Below are 18,151 nucleotides of genomic sequence, written 5' to 3'. Positions count from 1 at the left end.
GGTGCGGGCGCTGTCGCGCTGCTCTCGCGAGAGCCGCCGCCCGCCCCAGCGCCAGAGCGCGGCGGTCTCGCGAGAGCTGCGGTGCCGGAGCCAACATGGCGGAAGGTGAGGGGGGGAGCCCGGGTGAGGGGCCGGGCGGGGCCGGGGGACTCCGCCGCTCCCGGGGCATTGCAGTGTGCGGCTCCCGCCGCTCCTCCGTGCGGGACGGGCTCGGCCCTGCTTGCGGTGGGTGGGGCAGGTCGCCCCCGAGGTGAGCGGGAGATGGCGGGGGCCGCGGGCGGACACCCCCGGGTGGGGCCGGTCTGGCGCGGGCGGCTTTGCCCCTCAGGAGGGGGCTTGGGGTTGCTGTGGGCGGTGGGAGCCGGCCAGGACGTCCCGCCGACCTCTCCCCGCAGGCCGTGGGTCAGGCGGGGCCGCAGGGGGCTCCCGCCCGTCCCGTGGGGCTCATCCCGGCGCCGTCCCGGGGCTCATCCCGGCCTGCCCTACCCGAGTCGCCGCGGGGAGCCTGTGCTGCAGCCTCCCGGTCACTTGTGCCGAGTCCTTTTGTCAGGCTCAGGTGAGATCTGCAGAGTTCCTGGAGTGCTGCTGTGTTGCTTGAAGACTGTACGTGACACCGTTTAACCTAATGCGATTTGAAGGGACGCTTGGATTTTTACAGTTCTACTCATTTCTGCAGGACAAGCTTCCTCTTTTTTGTTCTCGGAGAAAACGGAGTCGGCAAACGGAGCTAAATGCTCAAAGTTACAAAGGAAATAAAGTTAGAGTTGCGAAAGCACAGCCTTCAACTCTTGAAGTCCGGCTCTTGGACAGTGGTGAAATTTTAGGAACACTTGTAGAATATTGACTTAAGATGGAACAGATGCTGATGGACTGGCATGCATCACCTCAGAGGATGCTGCAGTCAAGCTGGATTGATCAATCCCTAGAGCAATGCCTGACTTCTTGTGTGCTGAAATACCACTGCTTCATATTTAGCTGACCAGCCTCTTATGCTTGCTTTTAAGCCTTGGTGACCCGGTTCTGGAGGGCTTTAGATGTCCAGGTTGGCTTCAGGCAGTGAAACTTTCCCCAGTCAGACCCTCAAGGATGTGAGGCTCTGGCTCAGGGTCCTCCTCTGCAGAATTAACCAGCAGTTAATACAAGCCCTGTTTCATACAATCTATACTTCTCAGAGATTCTTTCCCAGCTTAAGTAATTCTCTGATCTTTTGGCTGAAGAAAGCACATGACCAGTGAATGATCCTGTGTGAACAGGAATAGCAAGCTGGAGTTGTTGTCACCCTCCTCGGTTCCTTGGGATGTCTTGGAAGAGGGGCTCATTTTGTCCCTGCAAACAAGGTACCAACCTGCAGCCTCACTTCTCTAGTTAAGAGCTACGGTTGAGTCAGCTGAAAAGTGAAGGCCTATTAAGGAAGGGAGCTTGTCAAATTGTGGTTATTTGCTCAGAAGCCAAGTGCTTTTTCTCATAAGGAAGTGTTGCCTCTTCTACAAAAAACCTGAATCAGATTTATTGCAATTACTACCTGCAAATTGACTGAACAGCTTAGTAAGACAAGAGCCAAGTTGGCATTTCTAATTTCTGGGTTCTGTACCGCTAATTCCAGAGGTTTACAAGAAGGCATGGGTAAGAATTGTTGGATCAATGCTTGAGTGTAAAGAAGCAGTAGCTGTAGAATTTTGGGGTGGTGGCAGGGTAAAGATCAAAAGTGAGGAGGAACAAGAAAGCAGTGACTTGTACAGCCTTGGGGTGATAAGGGTCAGAGTGTGGAGCAGTGGAGCAGATAAGGAAGTAATTTGGTTTTCTGAAATACTTCACCCAGGTCCACTTCATAAGTAAAAAAAGTCTGTCTGTATGGTTTCTGGGACTGCTTTGGATGGGTGGGATGGGCTGTGTGATGGGTTTCACTAGACCCTCTGGTGTTTGATATGTGTTATCTGTCTCTCATTGCCTGTTGCCTCCCTACTTGCATTCAGCTGTTTGCTCTCAAGTACTTCTGTGCCTTCTCCTGTAAGAAAATAGCAGTAGCCTTTCCTGAAATCCTCTTCAATGTCTTTGATATGGAGTATAAACTTCTGCCAGTTTGTGAGATGCTGATCGACCTGCCAGAAAGCTGTTAACAAACACTGCTCTTATTTACCTGGACTGTGGCTTAGAAGGAGAGGCATTTTGTATTTTCCTCTCTGCTGAACCCGGCTGAGGCATTTGGATTGATGTTTAGCCGGAGGCTTACTGGTATCTTACTAAGCCTGTACTTTCAGTGTCTTGAGGCAAGGATGGTCATTAAGTGTGTGCATTAAGAGTGTGTGTGTGTGTGCCTGCAGTAATTGTGCATTTTATTTGCTCACTCTTTAAGTGAGCACTTTACAGGGAAAACTGAGGCTTTGCCCTTGTGCTGTAGATGTTTATTAACTGGACATTGAGAACTCTCTTGAATGTGCATTTGAAATGTGCTGTAAGATCAAATACTGTCGTCAAGTGTAGCTGCTACCCAACATCTGTGCAGGTTGTCACGTAGAATAAGAGAAACTTTCTTTTACAATTCTTGTAACTGGCACAGTAAGCAAATACCCATCAGTCCTTCTCACTGAATTTGCAGGAAGCATATGGTGTCAATCTGAAAACAAGAGTTCTCAAAGCTTCGGTTCTTTGAGGTACTTTCACTGCTGGTAGGGATTGTCTGGGATTGCCCTGAAAGCAACAGTAACAAGCTGGATTGTGGGTCACGCACAAAGCTTCAGCTACTGCTGTTTGGGAGTTTAAGGTAGTTCTGCATTGTATCCTAGTGATTTCAGGCTAATTTGGAGCCAATGAGCTGACTTTGGTAAAATGACCGTATTTACGATGTTACCTCTGGTACGGATTCTTTATTTCCACCTTCACACTCCCATGGTTTGACTGGAAGATGCAGTATTTCTGTAAGGTGGTGCATGCAATGAGCTTCGTTAGGCAGCTGCTTATTCCTAGCATTTGAATTTGTATGGCCTCTAAAAATCTCACTGGATGAACAGTGGTGCTGTTCATACACTAATTTTTGGTGCAGTTCTCAGTGTCTTTCACTCTGGGCTCCTGTCAGACTCCTGCTCTCCCTGCTGTAACAGTAGGATTTGCTTTGTGCCCTCCCAACACTCTCCTCATGGAGAAATGAGGAAGGAGTAGTTGTTCAAGGGACATGTCCTTCTAGTTCTGGGAACACCAAAACTGCATTCATCTTCAGATAGAGAGACTGACCACAGCAGGATTTCAAACCCTCCTTGAGGCTTGCTGTGGTGCTGATGGCACAATTCTGAAATCAGAGTACATTTCAGTAGAAAAAGACAGGTATCCCAAAGGAGAGGGTATCTATGAAATTTCAAAGGATGAAGCTAACGAAAAGGCTGTTGAAGGAAGTACCTGCCAAACGTGCTTAAGTAGTATTAACTGAAAAATAAAATGGGATATGTTGCCTTTTGTTTATCCATTACAATAGTTGTTAAGTTAAAAGACTTATGAGGAAGCATTTGCTGCCAGGTCTGTAGAGGACAGGCTAAACAAGGTGTTCTGTCTGCAGCAGAGCCAGAGACTGATGCTCTGCCCTGGGGACCTGTGTCAGAGCAAAGCCAAGGTTAGCTGTGCTGTTGAACTTTCTACAGAAGCAAGAAGAAAACACTGATCAACAGAGCTCAGTTTCTCATTGTTTGTACTAGTGACATTTAGTAAATATTTGAGAAAAGTCGTCGAAGTATGAATTCTTAACTGGTAGGGAGTAATCTTGTAGGAACTTTCCCACCTAAAATCACTGGTTAGCTTACAAATTTATCCTCCCTGCCCCCTCTTATTTTAGGACTGGTTTGGGATTTGGCCTTACTTGAAAAATCAACGTAGTGGTGGGGGGAAAATAATAAAGAACTGTGATTAATAGCAAACATATAGTTTTTGCAACTAATCCACAAATAAGGACCCATAAGTTGGATTGGTTTTAAACAGCTGTACAGATGTTTCCTTCTAGCAGTGAAGTGTAGAGGTTTTTCTTAGAGGTGGCCTGGGTTGAGTTCAGTGAACAACTTACCCCAGCATGTTATGGAGTAACCAGTTAAGTGTGGTGGAAAAGTGAGTTCTGCAATGGGATGGAAGTACCTGTTCAAGGCTCAGATTCCCAGGTGCTGTTGCTTTGCTGCTTCTGAACTGAAATAGCCACCATGGACTTGACTCCATATGTGATGCCTTGTCAGTGGAGGGCCTCCAATGGAGGAGTGTGTGTGTCAGCAGGAAGTAGTTTTATATATTTTTGACTGGCCTTTAGCACGTAGATTCTGGGGACAATCTGTTTTCCACTGTGGCCATTTTTTGGGGAGTTTCTTAGCTGACAGGTTGAGGAGTTCTAAACAGTCAGTTAAATACTCTGAGGTAGATATGGTACATCAGCAACCTGCTCACTTGTGGTTTAAGTATCAGCTGTCAAGTCAAATAGCATCTTACCTAATGCTGAAAATATGGGTAAGAACCAGAGACTTAGTCCTCTACCCCAACTACAATTTCCACAGAAATGGACTCCCATGGCTTTAGGAGCTTTACGGCATTCCTGTAAATTTACAAAATTCAGAACTTTCTTTGTAAGTGACTTCTGTGACTGTGTTATGATTTTTCAATGTGTTTATGAAAATGATATAGAATAGAAGGTTTAATACAGGGGGTGAGATGCTCTAGTATGTGGAAGAGGAGAGGCTGTCCTTGGAGTGTTGTGTAATTAAACTACATGTGTAATCTGAGGGTTTAAGTTATCCTCAGATGCCAGAAAAAGGTGTGCATGTCTCAACCTTGTAGTAACACTGTGTGCCTTGCAGAGGAGGTGGCCAAGCTGGAAAAGCATCTGATGCTCCTCCGCCAGGAGTATGTGAAGCTGCAGAAGAAACTTGTTGATACAGAAAGGAGGTGCAACCTTCTGGCTGTGGAGTCCAACCAGGGCAATGCCAGCGACACCTTCATCAGTCGACTTCTCACCATTGTAGCTGAACTCTATCAGCAGGAGCAGTACAGGTAAGGAATCCCCCTCTGGGGAAAGGGGAATTCCAGGAACCTTTGATTTTATTGACTGCACTAGGTCCTGGTCTTAGACGAGGAAAATTCTTCGCTGCCTGGTGTGAATAGCGTCCTGAGTTGCAGCTGTAGATGGAAGAGCGTGCTAAAATCAAGTGACATTCTGTATCCAGTTCTTGAATCGAGAGCTTTAAGCAGAAGTTTGTTTCTCAGACAAGTTCATAGAAAACTGACAATGGTCACTGTCAGCAGCAAAGCTCCCTTTGAACAGAAGGAGTTTTGACCTGGACCATACTTAGTTGATGGATTAATTACACAGTGTGTCTGAAAAACTGTTCCTTTCTTGAAAGGCTTTGTCCTTAAAACATTTTCAGTTCTGTATTCCAGTGGTGTGTGTAGAAGCCTGATTAATTTGGCTTGTCTGGTTGTATTGGTGATGTATGTGACTTAGTGATGCACTGTATTTTTGAATCTCAACACAAAGTTATGGTTAATGTTTTCTTTTCTGTAGGCATACTAAGGATCCTTTCCGTATTCTAGATCTCTGAGCTGATTCAGTTCTGAGACTGTTGTGATATTTATCAATTTCTTTGCTGTTACTGAAAGCAGTGCCAATATAGTAAAGAAGTTTAGTCATGTAAGGGAAAATCTATTTTAGTTAAAATTTCCTTGCACCAGCATCTCTTCATGAGCCTCCCTGAGAAAAGGCTCTGTGCCTGCAAGAATTTACTGTAGCCTGCTGGGTAAAAGATTTGAAAGATAGTGTATGTCAGAAGAGTTGCAGCACTTTATCTCTGTTCAGCTTCTTAGCTTTAAATGCATAGAATAGTTGTCTAAAAGGGCCTACACATCACAGAATGAGAAAGGTAGCAGGTCCCAGTGCAGGTTTCATTAAGTAACATCTCGGTGTTGTGCTGTAGTTTATAGCAGTACTTTGATTTGGAAAATGGTCTGGAAAGCACACCTACACAGTGAGAACATTTGCAAGCCATGGGACTTCAAAAAGAGCAGGTCAGGTATTTTCTAACTGCAGTGGATAACCTGGTATAAACGGTCAGGATGGAATGGGTGTTGTTGACAGCTGGTCTCCGGGGAGCTGGAGGTTCTGCCTTGCACTCAGACTACTGTCAAACAGTGTTGTTCTCTTGCTGGTCTTGCCTGAAAGCGTTGGTACTTAGCTGACAGTATTAGTATGGACACTGTGACATAAATATTTAACTTCAAGATTGGTGGCTTTTCCTAACTTCTACAATAATTCTCTTGCTGTTTATTCTGAAATGGTAAAAAAACCCAAACCCAACCAAGTACTTGAAGTATTAATGACTCACTGCATTTCTCCCTAGAAAAATATGGATTGCCATTTGACAACATGTTTTACTTAACCAATTGTGTTTTAATGTCCCAAACAACTTGAACCAAAATCGTGGATATCATGACATAGATACTGTGGAGATGCTGAATCTATACATACCTAAGTGCAGGGGAAGTCTGCATAATATGTGTTTGTGCTTTTTTCTCCTATCAGTGATCTGAAGATAAAGGTTGGGGACAGGCACATCAGAGCTCACAAATTTGTCTTGGCCGCACGCAGTGATACATGGAGTCTTGCCAACCTTGCCTCAACAGAGGAGCTGGATCTGTCAGGTCAGTCACTGCTGAGTAATGTGATGCCTCATTGTCTTTAGGGTGACTTGTGAAAGGGCCTGTTGGGAGAAGGTTGCTTAAGTGCCTTTCAGTCTAGTGCTGTCCACTCAAAGTGGTGCTTAATCTGTTGATTATGGAGCTCTCGTTCTGAAAAGTGGTAGTGAGCTTGTGAACTGTGTGCTAGGGGTAGTTAAGTCAATAACCTGCCTTCTTTCTCTTTAACAAACAGGGGTTGAGATTGGTGGCCTGTTTGTCTTTTCTAGAGTCAACTAAACGTAATGAAAAACAAATCTATATGGAGGAGCTTGACTTCTTCCTTTGTGAGGAAGGACAGGGCTTTTTGAGGTAGTGTGCATAATTTCTCTGAAGCGTGTCATGGAAATACCTTGCTGCTTGTTAACACAGTGTGTGTGGGAAGTGAATGCAAGTACTGATGTGTTATTGGAATTGTTTGCTTTGGCACTTTGATACCTTTGTAAAACAGGTGAGGAAGAGAAGTTTTCCAAAAGACCATCTTCTACATGAGCATTTTGGTTTGCTGTAGCTATTTCTTGCATGTACTTACACTGAGCAGTGTTTCTGCAGATTGAACTCTCAACAGGCTTTTCTGTACTTAACAGTGTAGGACAGCCTTATACAATTAATTTGTGAGCAATAAAACCAGGTATGAAGTTAAGCAGGCTTGCTGACTGGCATGTTGAATATTAAGCACTGGCTTCACTTCTGCACTTAATCTTATCATGAATTCTAAGTACAAACAAACTGGAAAGTAGCAAGTCACAGCAAGCTGGTTTTATGAGACAGCGTGGGCTTCCGTGCAACATGATTTGTGGATCTTTCTGCAGGCACAAGAAAACAGATGCCAAGGAGTTTTGAAACTGCTATGCTAACAAAAGCTATTACTAAAAAGCTCTTATGTTACTTGGAGTGTCATTCCAAGTGGCAGTCCGAAGCGTTTCTAGCTCCACGTCTAAGCTAGTCTGAGAATGTCAAATGTAACTGCCGTCTTACATGTTTAACAGTGCAAACACTACTTGAATGTGTGCTAGTAAATGATACTTTCCACTGTAAAATTGAATTACTGATTTTTTAATAAATTTGATAAATGGCACAAGGATTACCTTATGAAGTAGCTGGAGCAAGCAACAAGCTGTTCCCTGGAAATGGTTTTCTTAAGAGGTTCTCTTAAGAACTTGCAAGCTAAGATTGCCTGAATCCTATCTTCAGAATGCAGGCAGCATTTGAGATTGAGTGTTTTTAGAGTTCGTGTAATCTGCAGAATTTTCTAATCTTTAAAAGAGTAGAAAGAGATGAACACATGTTCTCTTACTGAGAGGGAGAAAATGCACTCTTACCTCTGCCAAGGCAGAGCTGATAGTACATCTCAAGTAGGTTTTCTGATTGCTTCAAGTTTGGCAAAAAATACTTGTCTTACTAAAACCTTGTGATTCCTAGGAGGCAGTCTGCATGCCAAGTACTGCTGCTACTCTGCAGATAATCTGGGCCAACCCTCCATCTAAAGGAGATGTTTTAGGATGGGTATTCTGGTGTCTTTAAGGTTTTTAATTTAAATTTTTTTTAGAAAAACTAAACAGCTCAGAGGACTAAGGTTAATTTTTTAAATGAATGGTATTTCTGTTGTTGATCTGATCTCCTGAAGTTATTCTTACCTACATCCTTGTAAAATGGATTGTCATTTTAATTGTGAGTAGGTGACAAAGGTCCTTGGCCACTGGGCTTGAGTAGTGTCCCATGATGTGATTTTCCGTTTTACTCCCACTGCATAAAAACATCAGTTTGTGATCAGTCTTGTAAACACCTGAAATAAAACCAGCTCCTTAAACTGGCTCTTCTGCACTTTTCCTAGAAGTGGCTGCCAGCAGTTTGAAGTGCTTTGTAGTCACTACCAAAGTGTAACAAGGTGTAAATACCTTTGTTGGAATGCAGCAGTTCATAACATATGGCTGTCAAATCAAAAAGGGAGATTGTTCTTGTCAGATGTGGATGTGCATTTGGCCATATGTGAGGGACCAAGGAGCATAAGGGGCATCACTGGTCCCTAAATATGCAACGTGGGTGTAGCAGATAGCTCCCTGCATTCTGCAGTGTCCCAGTGCAAGAAGGTTTTCCTGCTTGGTGCCAGCATTGTTATTCCACTTCTGACCAGTTTCAACATTTTGAACTAAGTACAGTTTCAAAACAAGACCATCTTTTTATGGTAGCTGTGACTTTCAGAAGTCAAAGGAAGAGCAACTACTAGGATAGGTGATTGCTTTTAGGTACTTTATTAATCCTGTTGCTCCCTGTACCAGATGCTGACCCAGAGGTAACCATGGCAATGCTGCGGTGGATCTACACAGATGAACTTGAGCTAAGAGAAGATGATATCTTCTTGACGGAGCTTATGAAATTAGCTAATAAATTTCAGCTCCAGCTGCTTAGGGAAAGGTGAGTCTTAGTAAATATACCTGAACTCTTAAACCTTGTTTGAACAGAAATAAGATGATAGCTGCTGGCAATTGGATAAAATTATACTTTTTTCAAAGTCTTGAGCTTTTAATAATACAACATGACATTCAGTTTATCAGGGGAAATGAAGCATTGTGCTACAGTTAAACTGTAGCAGATTTCTCATAAGTTTTATGTTTACTTTGCAGTTCTTCTCCCAGTCAAACTAATAACCCTAATCTGGTGTTGAGAGGAGATAGTAGAATAGCATCAGGTTCAGGAGAGTTGCAAGAAAGGAATTGTTAGAGAATGCTAGGAAGTCAATGGCAATTAGCTTGGTATTAAAGTGGCACAGGTGAAAGTTTTGTAACTTCTGTGCATCTTGTGCAACCTTTCTTCAGAAGTAGGGTTAATGTACAATGGTTTCACGTTCTGAGACTGTGATTACACCATGGTATTAGGGGCTAGGTTGTTATATTGAATTACAGAGTGTTCTAAACCATTTGGAGTTAGTGAGAAGCCTGAATGTACAAATTGAAACCTCGTCAAGTTTGTACAACTTCAAAGCCTTGAATTTAGTCAAAGTACCCTTTAATTGAATAATCCTTTGCCCAAGGGGTATCTGTAGCAGTACATTCATAATCTATGATTTGTATGCCTTCAACATGAAGCAATTAAATTGCTGTCAAGTGTTCTGACCAGAGAAGCTGAAATCTGTAAGGCCAGTGCTAAAACTGCTTCAAGCCTTGTACCAGCCCAAAAGCTGCCCTCATGTTGTAGTGTGAACTTAGCAGTTGGCTGGTCGATGTGTAGGATACCATTCATAATTATGAGATGTTTTTGTAGTTACAGAATCATTGAATAATGGAATTGTTTAAGCTGGAGAAGACCACTAAGATAGAGTGGTCAGCAGCCCAGCACTGCCAAGTCCATCATTAACCATGTCCCCAGGTGCCACATCTACACACCTGTTAAATCCCTGCACGGATGGTGACTCCACCACTGCCTGGGGCGGCTGTGCCAGTGCCTGACCACCCTTTCAGTGAAGACATTTTTCCTAATATCCAACCTCTACAACCCCTGCTTGTGATCACTGTTGTACTTGTAGAGATACACATCTTCCCTACTTCATGGTAGTGAATGAACTGCAGTTTGTGCCCTTGGGAGAACTGGGATGGATCTCTACTTGCAGACTGCTGCAGTGTGGTGTTATTATGGACCTTGGCTAGGTGGGCTCTGATAGAAGTCTGCTTTTATGGAAGAAGTCTTCTAGGACTTCTGACAAAAGTATGTTTATGCAGTTTAGCCTTATTAAAGCAAGTCCCTGCTATATTCTACTGGTATCTGTAGAAAGGAGTCTTAGGACTCTATTATAGCATGGGAGAGTGATTAAGTGAAGCTTTTTGGTTATTGACACTGGCTTTCCTGTTTTGACAGATGTGAAAAAGGAGTTATGTCACTCGTTAATGTCAGGAACTGCATCCGTTTCTATCAGACTGCCGAGGAGCTCAGTGCCAGCACACTCCTCAACTACTGTGCTGAGATTATTGCTAGCCACTGGGTGAGTTCTGGCACAAGGAGGCAAGACAAAAAATGTTTGGACATCATAAGAATGTAATAGTAGAATTTTGCTTACCTTACCACACTGTCTAACCTCAGTTAGTTGGTCAATTGTCTTGAGAATGTCTTGGTAGGGGGGAGTAACTTGTTCTGTTCATTGGAAATACTTCACTGTACAAAGTGTCTTAGTTTCCTAAACATGACCCAAATAGAAGGGACTGTGTTCTAATAAGCAAGAGAGTTGTTTATCAAATCTGGACTCCAAAGTGTTTAGAAGTTCATCCATAGTTGGTCTCTGTCTATACAGATCACAAATCCCAGGCCTGCTTTTACTTCTAAAAATAATTCATGGAAGCCAGGGAAATTTATCTTCTGTAATGGAGGGAGAGGCAGCCGGTCTTGCAACCAGCTTGGAAGTTTCACTTGCTCTGATCTCTTATTTTGAAGAAAGTTTGATTAACTGAGTAATGAGTTAGCCTTTAAAATAAGACTTGTCAACAGTAAACTTGGGGCGGGGGGGCTTCAGATTATTCTAAATCTAAAATTCATGCTCTAGATGTGGATGTTTCTTTCTCTGGCTAATGCTAAGGCAAAGGGAAGTGTTTTGATATGTTAATACATAAAAAAAGATTATTATGTCTGAACCTTTGGGTCAGCAGTCAACTTTCTTCTTGACTCCTAACTTTTGATGCTCAGCTCTACATGGAAATGAAGTTGCTTCTGTTTAGTCAAATGAGCACTAACTGAGACCTAAGGCCTTCTTATTCCGAAGATTCTGTTTACTTTTATTCATAATTTTATGAATCAGTCTTCAGTAGTTGTAGGACTTTTCGGCAAAGTTAAGAATAAGTCAGTAGAGGATTATCTTAAAGACTAGATGTTAATCCACCATAGTGTCTGGTAAAATGCTAGTTTTCCATGTCTGTAGACAAAAAGGAAGAAAAATTTCACTGACTGATCTTGAAATTAAAATGTAAGATACAAAGCTTCCTGATTGTTTCTTCCTAATCTTAAAAGACTATCTGGGATTTTTCCTGCCAAAATGTTATCAAAATGGAACTTCTAACTGAACTTGTTTTGTGAACTTCAAAATTACATTGTACAATGCCTTGTCTATAAATATAACAGGAGTATTGCTTACCCTTCTCTTTTTTATTGCTTCTAGGATGACTTGCGTAAAGAAGACTTCAGCAGCATGAGTGCTCAGCTATTGTATAAAATGTTCAAGTCAAAGACAGAATATCCTTTGCATAAGGCCATTAAAGTTGAGAGAGAAGATGTAGTCTTCTTGTATCTTATTGAAATGGATTCACAGGTATAGTGAGACTGACTTGATCTATCTTCTAGAATTTGGTGTTTCAAGTAACTAGCTCCTAAGTACCAGTCTGAACCTCGTTAGTGATTTTTCTCACTAATTCTTATTTGCATGTTCAGCATTGCCACAGCTACTTCTGTGTAGGTAATGGAGGTCTATCTAGCAGTAGCTCCATGAAGACATAATTTAGAAGTGATTTGTAACACTTAAAAACATCTTCATGCAACAGAATATATCTAATAAAATCCATTACCTGATATTGCTATGTACATTTAAAGCTGAATGGTTATAATAGCCAACTTTGCTGCTTCGTGGCTGTTCAGTAAGAATCATTTCCTTGGACAACTTTTCTGTTGAAAGCTGAAGTAACAGGTATTTGTTCTGCTTGGATGAAAACTCTAAACAACTAGCAAATAAGTTGTCTCCCAACAAGAGGCAAGGAAGAGTTATTCAAGTACTTGTAATGTCAGTTGGCTGTATTTGTGTTGTAGCTTCCTGGGAAGCTCAATGAATTGGATCACAATGGAGATCTTGCTCTGGATCTAGCCCTGGCCCAAAGATTGGAGAGTATTGCAACTACACTGGTCAACCACAAGGCTGATGTAGATAGGGCAGACAAGACAGGCTGGAGTCTGCTCCATAAAGCCATCCAGAGAGGTAAGGAGATGTGATATGAAGCTTTGTTAACTTCCAGTTGTTCCCAGTGTGGAATACATATTTCAAAGCCTGTTCCTGTGTCATGTTGTAGTTGACACTGCAGTTAGAAAATTGTAGTGAAGTATGAACTTTGTCCTGTTTCTTTTTTTTTAAGACATAAGAGCAAACAGACTTATTTGAGATCTGAGAGCCAGTTTGCTGGCTGGGCAAACTTATGCTATGTGACATCCAGGTGCAATCTAGTAGAACATTGCCTGCTAAAGGAAGAAATCTAGGGAGACACTGGGAATATTCTAATTTAACAGTATTCTTTCTGACAAATAGTTGAATTGAGCATGACAAAATAAGGGTCACAAAGAAGTCCTTTCCTAGACTTGGGTTGAATGCAGCATATGCTTCTTTGAAATATGGTTAACAGTAAGGGTCCTTGCCACTGCATAGCAGTTTCAGAACAGGAAAATCTGACAGAAAGAAGATGAGGAGCAGGTGGTGGTACCTGGACTGTCCAGTCTGAATATTTCCAAAGCTCCAGTGCAGTTACCAGAGTGGTGTCTGAGTACAACTACATGATTATATTGAGCTGTTCCCCACCTTAGAGTGGAAAATGCATCTTATGAGAATTGGAGCACAGCAGGTTCTGGTTGCCATGGCCACAGTACTCTGAAGGCTTTGGATCAGCAGCATCTTGGCCTGTGGTCAAAGTGTGGTAAAAATCTGCAGCGAACACCTTGTGCTGCTTGTTATTTCTGCAATGTCTTTGGCAGCTCTCTTCCAGAAAGCCAAGCATAAGTTTATTTTTACCAGCAAACTGTCTCGGACCCCTAGAAGTAAAGGAAGAAGTTGGGAGCTGAATTTTAAACTCACAAAATTTAAATTCATCTCCTACATGTCTACACAGGGTAATGCTGGCTTCTGATCCTGTGAGTGAGACTTCAGCCACGGGAGTAGGAGACATTGTAGGCATAGGTCAGTGTTGTGATGGCTGCAGCCATATAAAACACTGGAAAAATTGCAGCAGGCTCTTCTTCATACTTAATACTGGCATTTGTCCCTAGTTCTAATGTCTGCTTTCAGTCTGATCTAGAGCTCTGAGAATGAACACTTGCTTTTCAGTAACCACAACTTCAGTGAATTAATCACAGTTAACAACCACATGTTCTGGAAATGGAGCTAAAGCAAATTGTCTGCACTTGCCACATGATTCTTACTACTTACAATCACTGAAAAGTGGGGGAATGTCATCTATGGAGATCAGAATGGGACTTTTGTTTTTGTTGATAGAGATAATCCAGCAATATGGATTTAAAACACTGTTCTTTGTTCTCCACTCTTGCATTCAGGCCAAGCAAAATGTGAATATGTCTATGCAAAATAGCCTTTGAAGCAAGAGCAGCCAGTATTTTCCTGAATTTATTCTTTGCATATTGGTGTTTCAAGTACAAGGTTTCATATGTGAAAGTGGGTCTAAGTTCTGACTCCTGAGAAGCTCTCAAGGAGTTCTTGGGAATGCTGTGCATGGTGGGTCTGCACTGCTGAAGCCCTTACCCTGTATATATATGAGGGCCTGAATTTCCAAGAGCAAAGGCTGTGTTATTCCTGTTTATGTAGTAAGACTCAACAGGCTAACTTGAACTGGAAGCTTTTGACTTATGCCTTGAAATAGTACCTTTTGTTCAAAAAATACTTGTATGTTTAGTATCACAGTTTGTCCAATGTTTTATTAAAGGAACAATGGATTTATCTTGATAGAGGAATGAGCAAAGTCAGTATCACTATAACAATAAGCTGGTGTGAGAACTTGAGTCACAGGTAACCTGTGGGCAAAACACTTCTTCAAAGGATTTGCTGTGAAGTGTTTTAATCCTGACTTTGCAGTGAAGCACTGTTGAAGTTGCCTGTTGCTGAGGCATTTTAGGAGCAGACACTTGTGTTGGAATGAGTGTATGGTATGGATTGAAGTCACGTGTATCCATTTCCTGGAGTATAAAACATATAGGGTACATATATCCATTAATAACTTGGTTTTGTTTCACAAAAGGAGATAAATTTGCTGCAAACTTTCTCATTAAAAATGGTGCCCGTGTGAATGCTGCTACACTGGGAGACCAGGAGACTCCTCTGCACCTTGTGGCATCGTACAGCCCCAAGAAGCACTCGCCGGATGTCATGGCAGAGATGGCACAGATCGCACAGTCCCTCCTGCAGGCAGGAGCCAATCCAAACATGCAGGACAACAAAGGCAGGTAAATGCTGTGGGATGTAAAGTCTGCTACAAGTGTAACAGACAATGCTGTGGTGATCAGATGCAGCCTCCTAAGAACCTCTTCAGGTCTTTCAGCAAAGTACAGCTGATCCTGGAACCAGGAATTCATTTACCTGGTTTGAGACCAGTTGGTAGCACTCAAAGTAGAAAGTTGTGCAGGCTGAATGGTACCCTTCACGGCCAATTAAATGTAGCCCATCTACAGAAAGCTGGGGTGAGTTGATAGTGTTAGAACACATGGTACACAGTTAAATTGCCTTTATTGAATCATTGAATGGTAAAAGCTAACTAAGATGACAAATAATATACCTGAAGCTGTCAGGGAAACTAAAATGTTCTCAAAAATCGCCAGTTTCTGCAGTTTGTTTATCTGAAGTGTAGGGCCTGTAAGCTTTTTCACAGGTTAGGTTGGGCTGGCAAGCAAGTTCATAAAATAATATAGAAGACTTGGGATATATCAGCTGCACAGTTCTGACAGGTGAGGCTATTGTACTTCTTCCTGTAAAGTTACTTCTTACATTAATGAGTTCCTTACTACCAAATTAATTGGAATCATGTTCACTAAAAGTTTAGATTTCTCTTTCTTAAAAGAAGTGCTTGTGCCTTTCTCCTTTAAGCAGAGATGAAAGTTAAGCCATGGTTCCCTAGGGGTGTGTTGGTGACTGGGGCCAAAGTCTGAAGTGCCTTGCTTATTCCTGCTGTAACTGTTCTTTGCTGCAATTACAGGACCCCGTTACATGTGTCCATCGTGGTCAGGAATGAGCCTGTGTTCAGTCAGCTCCTGCAATGCAAGCAGTAAGTCTCACTTGAATGTAAAATACACTGAGGTTACCTGTATAGTGAAGATACGGAAACTGGTTTAACAACTCTTCTGTGCCTTTTTGCCTTACAATAAGACTAGTAATAACTTTGGATGCAGAAGTGTAAAGGCTGTGCATAAGTGAAGATGCTAAAACCATGTCAGAAGCCATGTAAGATTTTGCTCTACTGTAAAGAAGCAGCAAATTGCATCTCTGTGCTTTTCAAAGAGACTGAAATAATTTCAAAGGTGAGGTAATGTAGGAAGCTTGATTTGTAGTGGAGTTAAAAGGAGTAGTAAGACTCTTGAAATACCTTAGTATGTTCTTGAGTTCGGCTTGGGTTCTGCTTTAAGCTGACACTGGTGACTTCTTAGGGTGGTGAAGCAGAACACTTCCTTTGACTCTGTTTGATTGCAGCTGAATTTGCAGTTCTTGTACGCAGCTTACTCAAGGGGATTTGCCTCTTCGTTACACTTAGTGGGAGTCCAAATCTACCAGGGATTCTACACTTCCCTAGGAGCAGTGAGCTTGAATCTAGTAGTCATTGAAAGGTGCTGTGCTTGTTTTAGAGTATTCACAAATTCTCTGAAGTAACTGGAGCTACAGTAGGCTTCTTGGCAAGCAAAAGTTGTCAGAGATGTATGAGATGAACTAGTACAGCTGTTCAGACACTTGAAACTTAAGCTGCGTTGGGGAACCACTTTTTAAGGTATAAATTGGGGACTCTAACTCTTTATTTTTAGACTAGACTTGGAGCTGAAGGATCATGAAGGAAGCACAGCTCTGTGGCTTGCAGTCCAGTATATCACTGTATCATCTGATCAGTCTGTGAACCCTTTTGAGGATGCCCCTGTTGTGAATGGAACCTCATTTGATGAGAACAGTTTTGCAGCAAGGTTGATCCAGCGAGGCAGCAATACAGATGCTCCAGACACAGTAACAGGTAAAACAGAGTATTTCTTTGTAGGTGGAAGGCTTGTAAGTTAATTGCTTGATGCTGACTGCACTTGGAGGAGCTGGATGAGGTTTCAGCAGCATTTTCTCCATAATAAATGGTAGGTGGTAGTTGCTTTACCCACAGCTGGCACACTGACAGTCCCAAGCTGAGCTGGACTTGCAGGAAGTGACAGAACATATGGAGTCATTGCCAGATTCTAATATCCTCTTTACACTTTCAAGATGTGTAATCACTAAATTAAAGTGCATGTGACAGTCCAGTGTTGGAAGGGGACTGCTAGTACCTAGGGTTTTCCTTGTTGGCTTCAAAGTGTAATGTTGTAAGGTAGTGGGGAAGGTGTTAGCAGACTTACTATCAGTGTGGTTGGAGTAGCACTCTAACAGTGTTCATGGTTTTTCTGTAGGAAACTGCTTACTTCAGAGAGCAGCTGGTGCAGGAAATGAGGCAGCTTCTCTCTTCCTAGCAACTCATGGAGCAAAAGTCAACCACCAAAACAAATGGGTAAAAGCAGACACATAGTCTGAAAGTTTCCTTACTTCTCTTCAGAAATAAGATAGCAGAGATCTCTTGTAGCTAGCTTAAAGCAAGTTGGAGCACATTGTGAACCTTTGCATATTTTCAGGTATTTACTAGCGATCACTTGCATTCTTGTGGCACTGTTCTTGCAGAATCACCAGTTGTTAACATGCTTTTAGCACTTACTGCAATGCCTGGTGTAATAAAATCCTTAGTAAAAGCTAACTCATGTAGTTTGGAACTCCTAATGAGCTTCAGCTTCTAAGAGTGAAACTCTTTACACCAGCTCTTGTAGTTTTAATAATTTAAAAGCTGCTCCTCTTCATGTCTCAAGCTGTTAACCCAGCACCCTGTTTATTAAAGGGAGAAACCCCACTACACACAGCCTGCAGGCACGGCCTAGCAAATCTGACAGCAGAACTCCTGCAGCAAGGAGCCAATCCCAACATCCAGACGGCAGAAGCGGCTCTTGGGCAGAAGGATGCATCTGCTCCTCCATCAGCAGAGAATGTTCACCTGCAAACCCCCCTTCACATGGCTATTGCTTACAATCACCCAGATGTAGTGTCAGTCATCCTAGAACAAAAAGGTAGGTGTTTGCTGGTCCAGACTGTTGATGCTGCTGTGAATTGGTGTGTCAGGATGGGATCCAAGTTGTGTTTTGACAAACTACTGAGAAAGCATGTCTTCCTGTAAACAGTATTTAAGCATAGCAATTAATAAGACTGGCTAAGTAGTCTTAAACTCCAATCATCTGCTTGTTAAAACTAGAAAATTATTTTGTCTGTGCGTGTTTGTAAATTCTCCACTGCAGATAATGGGCTTGAACAGTTAGTCTCAGGTTCTGTTCTAGCTGTACAACTGAGATCGCTTTAAAGCATTTGCCTCAGGTGAATGCTGGAATCAATTTTGGATAAAGGCATCTTTCTGTGGTGAGACTTCTGCCTACCTCAACTCCTTAGTAAGAGGACTTTATA

The 18,151-nt window shown here is 42.4% G+C and overlaps 1 protein-coding gene across 3 annotated transcripts in view; it reads left to right on the top strand.

Annotated features, from left to right (window-relative positions):
- Window positions 1-18,151, top strand: part of ANKFY1 (ankyrin repeat and FYVE domain containing 1) — a 32,307-nt gene continuing 14,156 nt past the window's right edge. Inside the window, exons 1-12 of one of the 3 annotated variants that reach the window (XM_032130031.1) lie at window positions 1-105; window positions 4,821-5,013; window positions 6,539-6,657; window positions 8,970-9,105; window positions 10,543-10,666; window positions 11,831-11,980; window positions 12,472-12,637; window positions 14,676-14,880; window positions 15,627-15,695; window positions 16,444-16,643; window positions 17,062-17,159; window positions 17,538-17,763. In XM_032130031.1, the coding sequence (XP_031985922.1) occupies window positions 96-105; window positions 4,821-5,013; window positions 6,539-6,657; window positions 8,970-9,105; window positions 10,543-10,666; window positions 11,831-11,980; window positions 12,472-12,637; window positions 14,676-14,880; window positions 15,627-15,695; window positions 16,444-16,643; window positions 17,062-17,159; window positions 17,538-17,763 (1,696 nt within the window). In that variant the 5' untranslated portion in view covers window positions 1-95. Of the gene's footprint in view, window positions 106-257; window positions 557-1,253; window positions 1,338-4,820; window positions 5,014-6,538; window positions 6,658-8,969; window positions 9,106-10,542; window positions 10,667-11,830; window positions 11,981-12,471; window positions 12,638-14,675; window positions 14,881-15,626; window positions 15,696-16,443; window positions 16,644-17,061; window positions 17,160-17,537; window positions 17,764-18,151 lie in introns of those variants that run through there. The other 2 variants (XM_032130028.1, XM_032130030.1) reach the window with 2 other exon arrangements.

Source organism: Corvus moneduloides, chromosome 20 (assembly GCF_009650955.1).
Source record: "Corvus moneduloides isolate bCorMon1 chromosome 20, bCorMon1.pri, whole genome shotgun sequence".
NCBI classification, from domain to species: Eukaryota; Metazoa; Chordata; class Aves; order Passeriformes; family Corvidae; genus Corvus; species Corvus moneduloides.
Note: the sequence above shows the minus strand (reverse complement) of the source record. Positions and strands in the feature narration are given on the sequence as shown.